Source organism: Moschus berezovskii, chromosome 9, assembly GCF_049115385.1.
Source record: "Moschus berezovskii isolate FMDL1 chromosome 9, NW_MosBer_1.0, whole genome shotgun sequence".
NCBI classification, from domain to species: Eukaryota; Metazoa; Chordata; class Mammalia; order Artiodactyla; family Moschidae; genus Moschus; species Moschus berezovskii.
In genome coordinates, this window is record NC_142468.1 from 18,829,995 (window position 1) to 18,846,314 (window position 16,320).

Genomic DNA, 16,320 nt, shown 5'->3' on the forward strand with positions numbered 1-16,320 from the left:
GCTTTTAGACATACTTAATTCCTGAAAAAGTCCTGTGTATGTGAGCTAAGGCTCAGCATCAGGATAATGTGTTCAGCAGTATTGATTCTATGACCTTAACTGTCAATAAGGGATTTTGAAAGCTATAAGAAAAAATAAGATTAAATAAAAAAATGAACACATCTCAGAGTTAAAGGTCACTCAATCTTAGGAGTAAGAACCAGTAACATCTTCTTATCTCCAGCATCAAAATACATTCATGCAGTGTTTGCATTTCACTGTCCGTAAGCACCACCTTCAATACCAGCGAACATTCACAGACGCACTGTCATTGAGAGAAGCTTTCAATAGGCAAAATTCGTGAGCGGGATTCACTAGGCATAAATGTCCATTTCCAAGCCAGTTACCCCTTTGCATATTTTTCTGAGGGGGCATCCATAAATATAATAAAAAACAGAAGCTCATACTTACATCCTATTCCTTGTTACTTTCCAAGCTGAGAGTTTCATCTTGCATTAGTCACCATATGATCTCTATCATAATGGTGGGGGTCAATGAATAGATTAGCTTTATGGGAATTTACAGTTCTTCCATGCATCTAAAATTTGGTAAGTCTGGTAACCACCGACCTACTTTTTAAAATCTCCCCCTCTCAACTTAAATCTATACAAATATAATCTTAAATTTTAATCTCAGCTCTAAAGAAAAGGTTTTCCTAAGATTAAGTTAAATAACTGCCCCCAGAAATACACTACAGTGTATGTTATTCTGCTGCCCCCTTGGTTTAAATCTGACCTTGATGTTTATGTTGAAATCTAAAAATAAAACTAAATTTTATTCATATTAAAGTGAGATGACTGCAGAGTAGTCAGTAACTGAGAAATCTACATACAATATGACAAGGACTACTCTAATATGGCACTGGTCTTCTGTTTCTTTGTTTCTATCTAAGTATAAATTAAACCTAGACAAAAAAGCATTTAAAATCATATTCTACTGTAAGGTTGATTTTTTTTCTTTGTTTGCTTTGGATTCTGTAAAAAGTCTAGATTGGTATCAAGTGAAAAAACAAGAATACTACCTTGTGTGTGTCTCTGAATTTGCTGATCTCTCGAGATATCAGGTCTCTCTTGTCTTCTTCCATTTCTATAGCATTTATATCCTCCTAAAAAACAGGGGGAACAGGTAGGAATGCATAAAGATCAATCTATATTGATACAAATAGAAATTAAAGGCTAGATATTCTGTATAGGCCTTACAAAACACAGGAGTAAATTAAAAAAAAACTTATATAGTAACAAATCTAAATAGTAAAGACAAGAATCACACATCTGGCAAGTAACAGTAAACATTTTTTTTTAATTTATTCATTTTAGTTGGAGGCTAATTACTTTACAGATGTAAACGAACCTTAGTGATGAGTGGATAAGGGATCAGTGGGGCCACAGGAAATCTGCGGAAGATCTGCGGAAAAATCCACAAAGATTAAAAACAGTTCATATGACTCTGAGAAACAATTTTCTATATGCTTATACTGTAAGCAACGTCAGATTTCTGTAACATTTTCTTGATTTTAAATTACCTGATAACAAAAAAGATTTCATTCCATCTATCACCTACCACTTCCACTCCTTCCAAAACCCTCAACCAGGGGAATAAGGAGGATCTCACACTAGCAATTTGAGACCTTACTCATCCTTTCCAAGAGAGAGGGAACAATCAAAACAACGAAGTTTACCCAATAATTCTTGCCACAGAGCAGAATTTTTGACTCTTCTCACCTCAAACCATTTCAAATGAAGGTGTCTAGGTATTTTCTCCTTTGCCATTAGAGCAAGAGGAAGAACAAACTCTACAGGTCTCTATTACCCTATATCTGATGGACTCTTACCAATTACCATTTTTAGTGATTGGCACTTCACTAGACAGCTTTATATGGCCACATAAGCAAGAAGGAGCCAAATAATAAAAATGCATCTGATGTATCAGAAAGAAAGCTGAAGATGACTTAATATGGCAATGAAATCCAGAACAGTATGAAATGTGAAAATGCCTTGATATTAATTCACAATGTTTACAGTACTACTTTCCCAGGGCATATACAATCCATTCATATAATATACCTCCAATATGTTTAAAGAACTCTTGCCATAATTTCTGTAAGTATATCCAAATGAAAGTAACTAAGAAAATCAAACATTTTCTTTCAACCTGCACTCCCCACTGTTCGATTAGCTTAGACTGACAAAAGTGGGTGATGACAAACTGGAGAGGGGTTTTCATCCTGTGTCGCTCTTTCATGACACTCCACCTATAAGGCCAACAGCATTACTGCTGATGGAGTGAAATGAAACATGGTTTATAAAGAAAAAGGGCTAAGAAATTTGAAATGGGTCAAAATCCTCAGTGAACAATATCTGGTATCCCACTTGGAGCAGAGAAAAATAATTAGGGAGTAAGGTAAAACAAGACCAGCTCTTCTATGGCAAAAGAGGGGAAAAAAACTTTACTCCTTAATTCCACCACTCAAGTTTGTCCTTTTCCCCCCTTAATGAATCCACAAATAAACACAAGCTTCCATGTCACTGCATTTCAAAAATGTAAAAACAGGAATGTTTTTGGTTTAAAAAAAAAAAGGAAGAAAAAACATGGTCAAATTAGCCTTGCTTGCTTGCTTGCTAAGTCACTTCAGTAATGTCCGACTCTGTATGACCCCATAGACGGCAGCCCACCAGGCTCCCCCGTCCATGGGATTTTCCACACAAGGGTACTGGAGTGGGGTGCCATTGCCTTCTCCGCAAATTAGCCTTAACAGTATATTGTTAAAAATGCCAGTCATTCTATTTTCCCCTCATAAGTTGGAATGTAATTGAAAGCACAAAATGTAAATCGTAGAAATGATTCTACTGGCATAAATCAGTAACACATACGTCCTCCTTCTTTTCCTTCTTCTTCTTCCTGGGGTGAGAGTCAGATTCTTGTGAGGGGGCATTGAGCTCACTGGAGTATTCCCGTATTAAAACTTCAATGGCCCCTTTGATCATCTGATCTCTTCTCTTTGTTTCTTCATCTAAGGCTTCTTCATCATCATTAGTGACAGTTTCTGGCCTGGCATTCTTAAAAAAAAAAAAAAAAGATTCAGGAGATGGGAAAGGGGGGGTAAAAAAATCAAACAAGAAAATCAATATCATTCAAAACAAGTTAGTACACAAAACAAACAAACATGTTTTCTCCAAAACATCTCTTTAGTCCTATTAAATGCAGACTTAGCTTTACTCCCAACTTCACAAAACTAAACTCTATTTGTTTTATGTTTTTTTCCTTAGATATACTGTACTCTATCATTTTCTTTTCTTTGGTCCCTTATCTAACATTCTGATCCCGAACTAGCAACAGAAAAGACTGAATCACAGGGTTAGCATACTACACATCTGAAAAGCTTTCACAATTTTTCAGATCCTCTAGCTCAATACTTGCACAAACTAATGATATTTACTGACTAACTCATTCTAGTGTTGAAAACTTAATTATGTTGAAAAAGCAAAATACAATTTTATGTACCTATGATAGCCACCGTTTTAAATAAAAAACAGGGACTTCCCTGGCAGTCCCATGGTTAAGACTGAATGCTCCCACTGCAGGGGATGCAGGTTCAATTCCTGGTCAGGGAACTAAGAACCCATATGCTGTGGGGTAGAGCCAAAACAAAAGTAAATATAATAATATATTTATAGTACACAATAAAATAAAATACATAATATATTTATAAAAAATATATAAATATAATAAAGTACAAAAATATATAAAATAACAACCAAAAACATATGTAGGTTAAACAAATAAAACTATATATAATAAAATATAAACATTAGGAAAACCAGGAGCTGAAATGATGGCTTCTCTTTCCCCCCTCTGCTTTCTGCAATTTGGGAATACCATTTAAAAAACTCACATAACTAAAAAGGAATCAACTCTCAACATGCGCATCTTTCTCCCCACAATGAAAAATAAAAACAAATTCATGTTGTACTACTTCTCACAAATAAGTAATAGACTATGGGGCTGGGGGGAAGAGGCTAGGTCACAAGACTTCTGGAAATCTTAGTTTCCTAAACTGGAGACTAAACCCGGGACCCCTCAGCAGTGAAAGGGCACTGTTTTAACCACTGGACCACAAGGGAATTCTTTCCCAAGACTTACTTTTTAAACCAAGTCTAAATTGTTACCTGTGTCCATGTGGGAAAAAAATGACTGGTTTCCAGTATCCTACTGTTCTTATTTCTGTTTTATTTTAAAGCTCCTAGTTAAATAATTAATCCAAGTTCAAATGACAAAATTTAGAGAATGACCTCAAACTCCAGACAAATTCATTACCCTCTTCTCTTCTTAAAACTTGTTAAGGAGGAAAAGTATGACAAAGAAGCAACAAAAAAGTATGACAAAGAAGATAAAGATTTATGTATACAAAAAACTTTTCTAACTTAAAACTACATACATACTTAGTAAACATATATTGTGCAAATTTTCAGATACAAACAAGAATTCTGCTTTTCTGGACAAATGCTGGCTCTTGGTCAAAATGCTCTAAACTGTCTTCAAGGTGAGTGTCATGCCTTGTGGCTCCATGTAACTGAGCCGTGATTTCATAACAACCAGCATTCTGAAAGCTATCCCAATGGATACTTCTTCAGCACACATTTATTTCTTAATTTGCTCAAATTCTTGAGTTTACTATATGCAAGATACTATGTTAGATGGTTAAAAATTCAAAATTAAAGAAAGAAATAACTTTCCCTTAAGTATTTAACAATACAGGAGAAGGAAGAAGGATAACAGACACAGACATAGGTTATGATACAGATAATGTTCATATAAGTCCTTAAATGTGGTAACTAACCACTCTGAGTTCCTTACTTTCTCAAACCTGCTCCTTCATGTAATTTTCTTATAGCCAACTTGGCATCTTGGATAAAGATACAATGCTTTAACCAAGGAGAGTAATTCAATTGTTTATATTATTTACCAATTTATTTTCATAATAAAGAAAATTATTAACTAAATTGTAAACTAAAATTTGGTGATGCAGTCCTTTCTTATTCTAAATCAATGATATATAATCAGGTCTTTATGCAGGTTTCATTAAAATCCCTTCAGCAATACTCTGCTTCTTCACAAGTTTTAAAATGAAAAGAATTAAACCACCAGTAACCTGTCACCGAACCCTCAGGTCCTGAAGACACATACAACTATTTTTATCAACCCTCAGCTGTTGAGATCTAAATTCTTCTTCATGAGAGAAAGTCCATTCTGTCTTCAGCATTTTACCTACATTCTCAATTTCTATCCATGAACCCTCTACATCTCCATGCTCTTTTAAACATAAGGATAGAGGTGAGTTACAAATCCAAAGCCTTATTCATCTAAAAATATTCATAGCCCCTAAATTCCCTACCACCTCTCATCCTAAGCTAAGACTTAAATATTAATATAGCTAAACGTAAGTAAAGCATTTGGAATGAACTAGTTCACCCTATATTACAAATGACTATCACCCCTTGATCTGTAGAAAAATGTACATTTTTTGGAAGGAAAGCTTATGAGCCCCATCTCTTAAGCAATTGTTAATTTAAGAAAAACAAAAATGACAATATATGTCTTGGGAGGAAAAGTTACTTTTAGTTTCAACTTAAATTCTACTTCTGGGTCCCGAACCACAGACAACTTCCTGACTTCATTTTTTCTTCCACTTCAGAAACAGAAAGCATACTGAGCAGCAAAAGTGAAGCATTCAGGAGTGCAGTACAGTACAAAAGGATCAAAGAAACAGACTGAATATCTGAGATGTTTACATGTCCCAACTATTTGGCTCTTTTCAGAGAAATTAAAAGCTTTTGGAGAGTTAGGTAAAAACTCCACTTGGCTCACTGGCACTGACCTCTAAACTCCAAAACACGAACTTTGGGAACTAAGCAAATGTAGAGCTCTTTCTTTTGAAAAAATGTAGATTCCACCACATTCACACTAATTTCCAGACAAAAATGTGAAGGTGTTCCTACCTGCAGTATCTGATCTGTCCTCAATTAAAAAACATAAGGTAGGCAGCTCTTTCCAAAGGTTATTTGTACTTTCAATACTTGGAAGCCAATCTTGAATGGGTGGTAAACAAGCACTATTTCTGACGATTAAGCAGATATCTCTAGTCCTAAACTGCTACTACTGAACAAGAGGTAAAACAACAGGACAAGGACTAAGATCAGTGTTGCTACCTCAAATGAAATACTTTTACCAGAGGTAAAAAAGTTCTTTCTACAGATTCTGCAAAATCTAAACAAAAGTTTTTAATAACGCTACTAATCAAGGCACATAATTCCTGTTAAAATTCTGGATCAGGAAAAACATCTTTCTAGACAAATTCGTGGTTCTTTTTGAATCAGAGAACTATACAACTAATCATGATCCTTCTTCTGCCTGGGAATCAGGAAAATGGATGAGGTACCACACACGTTTCTCAATGTCTCATTCTTGTATCATCTACTTCAAATCACTATTTTCTAAATTTCTCCAACAAACCAACAATAAAAGAACAAATACACTTTTTCACATTTACCCTGAAAAATCATGACATCCTAACCGTGCTCTCGTCTACCTTTCTGGCTTACTCCATCAATCCCCTTCCATGTGTCAGTCATATATTCCTACAAACTCCTCTGTGGTTTGATGTCCTTGTTGCCCATCCGAGCTCCCTGTTGAAATTCTATCCACATTTAGTTTAAATGTTGCTTGATTCATGTAACTATCATGAGTCCTACCCTTGCTTCCTCTCAGGCAGAATTAAATCCTTTCTTTTTATATAAAGCAGGATTTTACTGTTATGTAATTTTACTGTTACTTGTTTGAAAAAAATTTTTTATCTGATAGAATTATTCGTCTTCGTTTTACTAGTATTGCTGAGTAAAATCGACAACTCAGCAAAACTATGCCATGTTTGTCTTATGACTTCAATACCTCTGGAAACCATGCCAAATGCACCCAGAAGTCAGGTCTGTTAATTTTTTAAATTTCATTTTATCTGAAATAACTGCTCCATTTTTATTAGAGGTAGCTTCAACTCCATTCTTCAAGAAAAATATAAACAGATTTCAATTGTGATTCCTCTTACTGATTACAAAATGAAGTCACACAATTATACATTTCCTCATTTATATAAACACACAGTGAAGTGATTTACTTTATGATCGGAGCATACCATTTGCAAATGCCACAATTTAAACCACCTCACAAATGACCAACCAGAGTAAAACAATAAGTCCAGGGGAATTACATAAAAAACTTTGAAAACATTGTATCCGTGCTTTATTTTAAATATGAATTTGGTTAGCACAGGAAGGAACATCTAAGACCATTGGCTTTTTTAAGGTTTTAGCGGTAGAACAGACAATAGTGCTGATATGAAATAAAATACAATTTCTCTGGAGTGTAAATTGTATTAATTCCTTATACAGCTAGGTAAAGACAGTAAAGATCACTAGGTGAGCAACATAAATGCAACTGTTACAATAAATGTTCACCCCATTCTCACCATGGGCAAGACTCTGATCTAGGTTCTGTGGAGGTACAAGATGAAAAAATCGTCTGTGAACTTATTGCCCTACCCTATCTTATAAAAAGTGAATATAGGATATGAGAATGAAAACAGGGAATAAGAAGGTGTGACAGAGCGATACAAACAAAATACACTACAAAGCAGACTGACATAACAGTAAAATCCTGCTTTATATCAAAAGAAAGGATTTAATTCTGCCTGAGAGGACTCAAGGGTAGGACTCGTGATAGTTACGTGAATCAAGCAACATTTAAAATGTGGATAGAATTTCAATAAGGAGCTCGGATGGGCAACAAGGACATCAAACCACAAAGGAGTTTGTAGGAATATACGACTGACACATGGAAGGGGATTGATGGAGTAAGCCAGAAAGGTAGATGGGAGGACGGTTAGGATGCCATGATAAGAATATAGGCTTCATACTTTGAGAAATTCAGAACCATTAAGGATGTATGAGCAAAGGGTTGACATAATTACACTTAATGTCTTATACCTTAGAGAAAATTGCCTGAAAGAATATGCAACAAAAATGTCTACGGTGCTTACTAATGATGATAGAATTATGGGTTGTATTTAACATCTTCTTTAGAGGTTGTTCTGCTTTTATATACTTTTACAATGTTTTTGTAAAGGAGGGAGTGACGGAACTAAGAAAGCTACTTCTATTTTGAATAACAGTTAAAAGCCTCAACAGACCAAAAAGGCTGTTTTGTTTTTAGAGATAGAAAAGTAATAATGAATCTACTATGGATTCATTCAGCTTGATATGTCAAAAGAACTAGGAAGAGAAGACAAGGAAATAAACACTAAGGCTTTAGCTATTTTTTGCTTTGTTGAGAGGGAGTAGTAACGTATACATTACAACACAACATACACAAATTTCTTTTACATTAGCTTCACTTAATAACGTCACCACATGATACAATAAGACTTATTTTAATTCATTTTAGAACCTGTGTACTTCTAAAAGAGGGCAACTAATAAAAGTTTTGTAGGTTGAAATATATTTTGTACTTACTTACAAAGCTGCCTTAATGAATTAGCTCTGTTTGAAGGAATAGTCTGTACCAGTGTTTTCTCTGGCAAGTTAACCTTGTCCAGCCTCCCTTACTACCTTCATCCCAACCTGGAACAAGCAAACTAACAGTTGTCCACCCACTATGGGTAGATAAAAGACTTAAAATAACTATATATAAAACACACTCTTGATGATCTTGTGAAGCCCTGTACTAGATTCATTCATAATAAGAGGCATTTACACTGAAAAAGCACAGTTGGCCTAGAGAAGACCATGCTATAGAAAACATACCCCATTAGAAGCTTTCTTCTTTGCTTTCCATTCATCTAGCTGTGCCTTTGTCTTTGCGTCAACTTTAACAAGTAGCTTCTTCTCTCCAATCTGCAGGTCATGCAATAACCTGAGTGCACGGAGCGTAGATTCCGGTTCCTTATACTCACAGAATCCAAAGGCTAGCAAAGAATACAAAGAATTTAGTAAGCTATCAAAACAATTATGAAAGATGAAAAATACTTACAGAAAACTAAAATCATTAAGAGACCAAAGCATTATAACGCAAAGATTATTTCATCACTCCTTCTTTTCCTTCAATTACCTTTGACACAGATTTCTCTTTTAGCACTCTCAAACAACCAAAAGAAAAAAAGAGAAAACAAAAATGGGAAAGGAAGAAAAATTCTCATCAGGCAAAACACTGCTTATTAGAAATGCTGAAAAATACTCAGCAAAATAGCAAATTTCATGATTAATTCTTTTAATTGTTTCATGGATTCATTCCATCCTCAATTTCCTCACAGCTACAGAGAGGCAAGAAGGCTGCTTGAACCTAAATACAGCACTTACCAGTTCAGAGATGTTAAACTACAAAAGTACTGATCTTTTTCTATTTACTAGTCTAATTTTTCTGTCTCTGTTCATTTTAATAGCTAGTCTCATTATTTTCATGATTCTTAATAAAGATATTAAAACAAAATTAAATTTAAAAGAGTAAACATTGAAAATAAAATTAAACAAATGAATCCAAATATGTTTACACTTAGTGATACAACTACATGTTCAGTGATTTTAAAACATACATTTAAGTGGGATACATCCTAAAAGACAAAAAGACCTGTCAACAAGCATATTCTTGATGACAGTATTGGTGCTATTGGTCTGAAATTATTGTATGTGAAATGTGAGAGACAACAATAACAAAAAATAATTATTTAATAGTCTATCATCCCCAGTGTTGAAGTTCAGGATTCTGAGTGTGGAAGAAAAGAAACAGACATACAACAAAAAAGATTAGATAAAAATCTTTTAGGCTTGAATTTGAATTACTGTTCATTGGCAAAGTAAAGACCAAACAATGGTTACAGTGAGTGCACCAATTTCCAGATGGTCTTTTTGAAAACAATTTCCCACTAAAAAGAACCAGAGCTTCTTGAGAAATGGCTGATCCCAAGTCTTGGGCGGAAAAACTACTAGCTGAACTTTGAATATCTTATTCCCAGATAACAAGGAAGCTACCAAAGGCATTTAGGTTTGGGTCAAAAATCACTGAAGCTCCAATTTCCAGAGGCAACCTGAGACAACTTAAGCTTCACTAGGGATAATGACAATTAATCCATATTAAATATAATAACAACAAATTGAATATGCGTCAATCTAGAAGGTCAAATAGGTCTTTAAAAAGTCACTGCTAGAGGATGCAAAGAACATAAGATCATTCTTTAGAAAAATGAAGGAACCAAAGCATTTATCCCATTTTTCTTACAGAAATTGTATCTCTAAGTAGCCAAATAGTACATGGAAAAGGAAGTTTATCCTTATGGATATATTCTACTAACAAATGATGATTTGTTCTTCAATGAAGGAATAACAGAATTCTTCCAAACAGACTGATACATTTGGCAACCCCCCAGTGAATGAATCAACTAGTCACTGACAATAGCTACTATCATTAAAAAAAAAAAAATTATAACCGAATATGACTCCTAATGGAAGAAATTCCTAATTAGAATTCTTACATATAAAAAGCATCAACAAAAATAACACAAACTCAAATTTGATCAAATCTCAAGCTACAACTACCAAACAGTTTACATTATAATGCAGTGGACAGAGATTCAAGGCACATAATTCTACTGGAGCTGCAATCAGCAAATCCAAACTGAGAAAACACTGCTGGGCAAATGACCCAGTTTCTCCAACAAATCTCAAGGAAAGAAGAAAGACAGAAGAAAATAAAAATATTAAGAGTCTCAAAAATATGTCAACCAATCACAATGCAGGGATTTTACATGAATCCTGAGTCAAAAGGACTATTTAAGAAACTGACATTTGAGTCAGCTGGACATCTGATCATGAACTGGATACTGACTGAATGTTGGATATCTGAATACTGACAATAATTAGAAGAAATGTTTTTTTCCTTTGGTCTTATTATTGCATTTTAGGTATGCTTTTTAAAAAGAACTTATCTTAGGTGGGAGGGGGATTCAGGATGGGGAACACATGTATGGCAAAAACCACTACAATACTGTAATTAGCCGCCAATTAAAATAAATTAATTAATTTAAAAAACATCTTTTAGAGACATAAAAATATTTATAGACAAAATGATCTGGTGCTCAGAACTGTAGAAAAATAATATAAAAAGAAAATGGACAGGGTACAGGTTAAGCTCAAATGGCATGACTTCATAAATGCTAAACTGCTAGACCACAGGTACACAAGAGTTCACACTACTCTGCCAATTTTATATATGTATGAATTTTTCCATAATAATAGTGTTTAAAGAATGTATATCAAACAGGTGTTTCTGCCAACTAGTATGAAAAGAACAGTTTGCTTTAAAGACTAACAGGTCTTCTCATCATCTCTTCTACACTTCCTTCCTAAGTCCTAACTGCTTCATTTTTTTTTTAAATTGTTCCATCTTGATCATACACTCCTGCTCTGAAACAAAAAGAACTTTTTAAAGTAATAAGAAACCAGTTAGTCTAATTTTCCCCCCTATCTCCTGTTAGCCTTTTTCACTTTCTAATCTTACCTCTCAGCCAACATTTTCTCAATTGCCTTTAGTCCTTATTCCAATAGGAGTGAAGACAGAGTGCTAACAGAACTCCTCCATGGTTAATGACAATGAGAGCAAATGGAAACATAACTTATACTCACATATTATGATGATCTCAATAAATAAGGAAAAAATTACCTACCTTGAAGTTTTCCAGATGCACCTTGTACTCTCTTCCAGCTCAAAACTAAGCCACATTTCTTTAAAAGAAAACAAAAAAGATCCTTACCACTTAAAGTTATAATGCAAATAAGGACATAATTATATTCCTGCTTAAGAAAAAACAAAGCCAAAAAAATCCTTCTCAGCAACTAAATTTTTCAATTCCCACAAGCTTATTATATGAATAAAATACACAAGTCATTTTAAAGGAAAATATAAATTCTTACTGACTCTTATTTCCAGAAAACTATCTTTCAATAAATTAGACATTTTAGTTTTATTTATCTTACAAATAATGTAAATAAACCCAAAATGCCCAAATATTGTAACAGTTGCTGCTGCTAAGTCACTTCAGTCGTGTCCGACTCTGTGCGACCCCATACAACTATAATAAATTCAAGTAAATACTTTAAGTCCATAAAGACTGTTTTAAAACGCATGTATATATTATAAAGGATTTTTAAAGACATAGGGAAATGCTTGATATGGGATGCAAATATATCATGAGACATGAAATTGCAGATACACAGTAAGCTTTTTCTTTTTGGCCACACCCAAGGTGCATGGGCACTTCAGTTCCTCGACCAGGATCGAACCTGTATCCCCTGCATTGGAAACACGGGGTCTTAACCACTGGACCATTCAGTCTAAACCACTGAAGTCCCAACAGTAAGATTTTTAACTATGTAAAGAAAAAAATGTCCATAAAATGATCAGAAATACTCTAAAATGTTAATGGGGCAGGTTGTCTGAAGGTTGGGATATTTATTGCATTGTTTACTTACGAAGTTTATCTCTAATTATTAAAGAAAAATTAGAAGATTTAAAAAAAAGTTTTGTGGAAAGTAATAACTAAAGATTGTCTGTCAAAGCTGAGAAATGCATGGATTTTTCACATCTTCGTTCAGAGAAACTACTAAAATGATAGTCAAAGAATTGGGACTTCCCTGGTAGTCTAATCTAGAAGTTAAGACTTTTAAGTTTCCACTATAGGGGGTATGGGTTCAATCCCTGGTCAAGGAACTAAGTAAGATTCCACACGCCTCGTGGTACAACCAAAATACATATAAAAGACAAAATACCGTAAGGTCAAACATAGTGTGAGAGAAAAGCACCAGAATTCAACAAAATTTTGCAAAGACAAAAGGCAAATGGATGGATAATAGCTCATTCAGGAAAGCAAAGAAAGCTATGACTCCAAGTGTGTACAGAAGCAGATACTGATAAGAAAGAAACAATTAGGCTAACTGATTCTATCAATACAAAACCTAGTGGGTCCAGACCAGGGTCGAAAGGTACTGTGGAGATTGGGCTGAAGTGTTAAGCTGAATAAAAATAAGTTACAGGTTGTCAATACAAATATGAAATAATCAAAGTCTCAGAGGATTCAAGCAATTACCCTTTCCCCACCGCTAGAGAAGAAAGCCTGAACAGCAACAATCTGAAGAAAGTCAACAAATCAAGCTTGGGATGTGGAGCACTACATATGAAAATACAATTAAGATCGCAAGAGTAAGAAGGGAAGAAAGTAAAGGTATAAGAAATGCTTCAAGTCAATCCTGTACCTGCAGCCTCATTCAGGCAGTCAATCACCAGGTATAAAACTGGAAGTTTTCCAGAGAAACCAACCCACCTCAAAGAACACTCCACGGAATTTAAAACCTCTGGCTGCCAGTCAGACTACCCTACAGCGATGCCCAACATGTTACAAAGTTGGCTTAGGTACACAAATGTCTTTTAATCCCTAACTCTTAAATATGGACAACCAAAGCTCCTCAGACATCCAAGTAAAGTCTTAAAAGTAAAAAAGAGAAACAGGAGAGAGAAATTCAGGAATTCAAAGATACCTTAAAAAACTCTGCTGCACATATACATCAACAACAGTTTTAAAAAGGGATGTTTCAAATTACATCACATATATCCACACAAAAGCTTGTACAAGAATATTCACAGCATCATTCACAACAACCCAGTGGAAACAACTGGTTGTCCATCAACTGATAAACGGATATAACAAAATATAGCGTATCCATTAAATGGAGTATTCAGTTCAGTTCAGTTCAGTCGCTCAGTCGTGTCCGACTCTCCGCGACCCCATGAATCACAGCACGCCAGGCCTCCCTGTCCATCACCAACTCCCGGAGTACACTCAAACTCATGTCCACAGAGTCGGTGATGCCATCCAGCCATCTCATTCTCCGTCGTCCCCTTCTCCTCCCGCCCCCAACCTTTCCCAGCATCAGAGTCTTTTCCAGTGAGTCAACTCGTCTCATGAGGTGGCCAAAGTATTGGAGTTTCAGCTTTAGCATCAGTCCCTCCAATGAACATCCAGGATTGATCTCCTTTAGAATGGACTGGTTGGATCTCCTTGCAGTATAAGGGACTCTCAAGAGTCTTCTCCAACACCACAGTTCAAAAGCATCGATTCTTCGGCGATCAGCTTTCTTCACAGTCCAACTCTCACATCCATACATGACCACGGGAAAAACCATTGCCTTGACTAGACGGACCTTGGTCGGCAAAGTAATGTCTCTGCTTTTTAATATACTATCAAGGTTGGTCATAACTTTCCTTCCAAGGAGCAAGCGTCTTTTAATTTCATGGCTGCAATCAGCATCTGCAGTGAGTATTAGTTGGCCATAAAAATGGAACAAAGTTTCACTAATAAGCTACACTATAGGTGAATCTTAAAAACATCAGGCTAAGTGAAAGACGGGCTTCCCTGGTGGCTCAGAGGTTAATGCGTCTGCCTCCAATGCGGGAGACCTGGGTTCGATCCCTGGGTCGGGAAGATCCCCTGAAGAAGGAAATGGTAACCCACTCCAGTATTCTTGCCTGGAGAATCCCATGGATGGAGAAGCCTGGTAGGCTACAGTCCACGGGTCGCAAAGAGTCGGACACGACTGAGCGACTGAACGGAACAGAAGTGAAAGACAAAACGAAAAAGCCACATATTCTAAATTTCCATTTACATAAAATGCAGAGAACAAGCAAATCCACAGAGATAGGTTTAATAGTGGGTGCCAGATGCTGAAGGGAGGAGAAAATGGGAAGCAATGTTAATGGGTACAGTGTTTCTATATGGGGTGATGAAAATGCTCAGGAATTAAGACAGTGGTGATGTTTACAAAACTCTGAATATACTAAAAGCCACTGAACTGTGCATTATAAAAGGGTGAATTTTAAGGTGTGTGGATTATATCTCAATAAACATGTTTTTAAAAATGTCCTCCAAGGAGTTCCCTGGTGGGTCAGTGGTTAAGAATCTGCCTGTCAATGCGGGTGGACACAGGTTCAATCCCTAATAAGGGGAAGTAAGGTTCCACATGCTAAAAGGCAGCTAAGTCCACGCACCACAGTTGCTGAGCCTGCACTAGAGCCCGCAAATCGCAACTACTGATCCTGCGTGCCGACAGCCTGTGCTCCTCAACAGGAGAAACCACTGCAATGAGGAGCCCGCACACCACAGCGAAGAGCAGTTCCCTACTCGCCACAACTAGAGAAAGCCCACGCAAAACAATCAAGACTCAGTGCAGCCAAAAATAAATAAGTAATAATAAATTAAAAATACATCTGTAATAGAAATAAATAAAATGTCCTTCCAATGTTCTACCTTGGGGGAAAATTGGCATCATCTTTAAAAGTGAAGATAAGCATGCCCAATGACAGAAATTCCACTTCTAAGAGAATACATGACAGATTTTATTTCATGTTCACTTAATACATGTGCTGCCGAAGTGAGCACATATTACCAGTAATAACACAGCAAAACATAGTCTCAAAAAGTGAAAACGACCCATATGACCATCAGTAAAAAATTTGAGAATTTATAGCGTATCTCTATAATGCAATGGTATACAGCAGTGAAAAGTAAACAAACTAGAGCTACATGTATGCTGGGAGAAAAAAGCAAATTGTGGAGAAATACAGAATTTAAATTTCTAAATGATAAACTTTTATGAATATAAATATGTAATTAAAGTAAAAAATACGGTCAGGAATGATAAACACCCAGTTTAGGATAATGGATTCCCTCTGGTTATTACCTCTGTGGAAGACAGAAATGAGAATCAGGACCTTCATGTTTGTTTCTTTGAGATGAAAATCTAAAGCTAGTATCACAAAATACTAAGATCTGACAAAGCTGCTGCTGCTGCATCGCATCAGTCGTGTCCAACTCTGTGCGACCCCATAGATGGCAGCCCACCAGGCTCTGCCGTCCCTGGGATTCTCCAGGCAAGAACACTGGAGTGGGTTGCCATTTCCTTCTCCATGACAAAGCTAGGTTTTATGTTTATTTTCTAAATCCCTTTTTTTCTGAACACTTTTTAATGCAAAGACAACATGATTTATAAAACAGAAATGGCAATAATGTACATTACTTATAAAATGAAGAAGGAAAAAAATTTTAAATAACTTCTCTAAGACATAGTAGAGATTATAAAAGGATTGAGTATGGATACTGTTATTTTTCATTAAAAAAGTCAGTATTCTTTC

At 35.6% G+C, this 16,320-nt stretch overlaps 1 protein-coding gene across 1 annotated transcript in view; it reads right to left on the bottom strand.

The window, feature by feature from the left end:
* The window catches only part of RBM25 (RNA binding motif protein 25), a 51,604-nt gene that overhangs the window by 20,456 nt on the left and 14,828 nt on the right, over nt 1–16,320 (bottom strand). The window contains exons 5-9 of the mRNA XM_055435536.2: nt 11,804–11,861; nt 8,892–9,052; nt 2,910–3,095; nt 1,390–1,443; nt 1,061–1,144 (exon numbers count right to left, since the gene is read on the bottom strand). Of these exons, the coding sequence (XP_055291511.1) occupies nt 1,061–1,144; nt 1,390–1,443; nt 2,910–3,095; nt 8,892–9,052; nt 11,804–11,861 (543 nt within the window). The remainder of the gene's footprint in view (nt 1–1,060; nt 1,145–1,389; nt 1,444–2,909; nt 3,096–8,891; nt 9,053–11,803; nt 11,862–16,320) is intronic.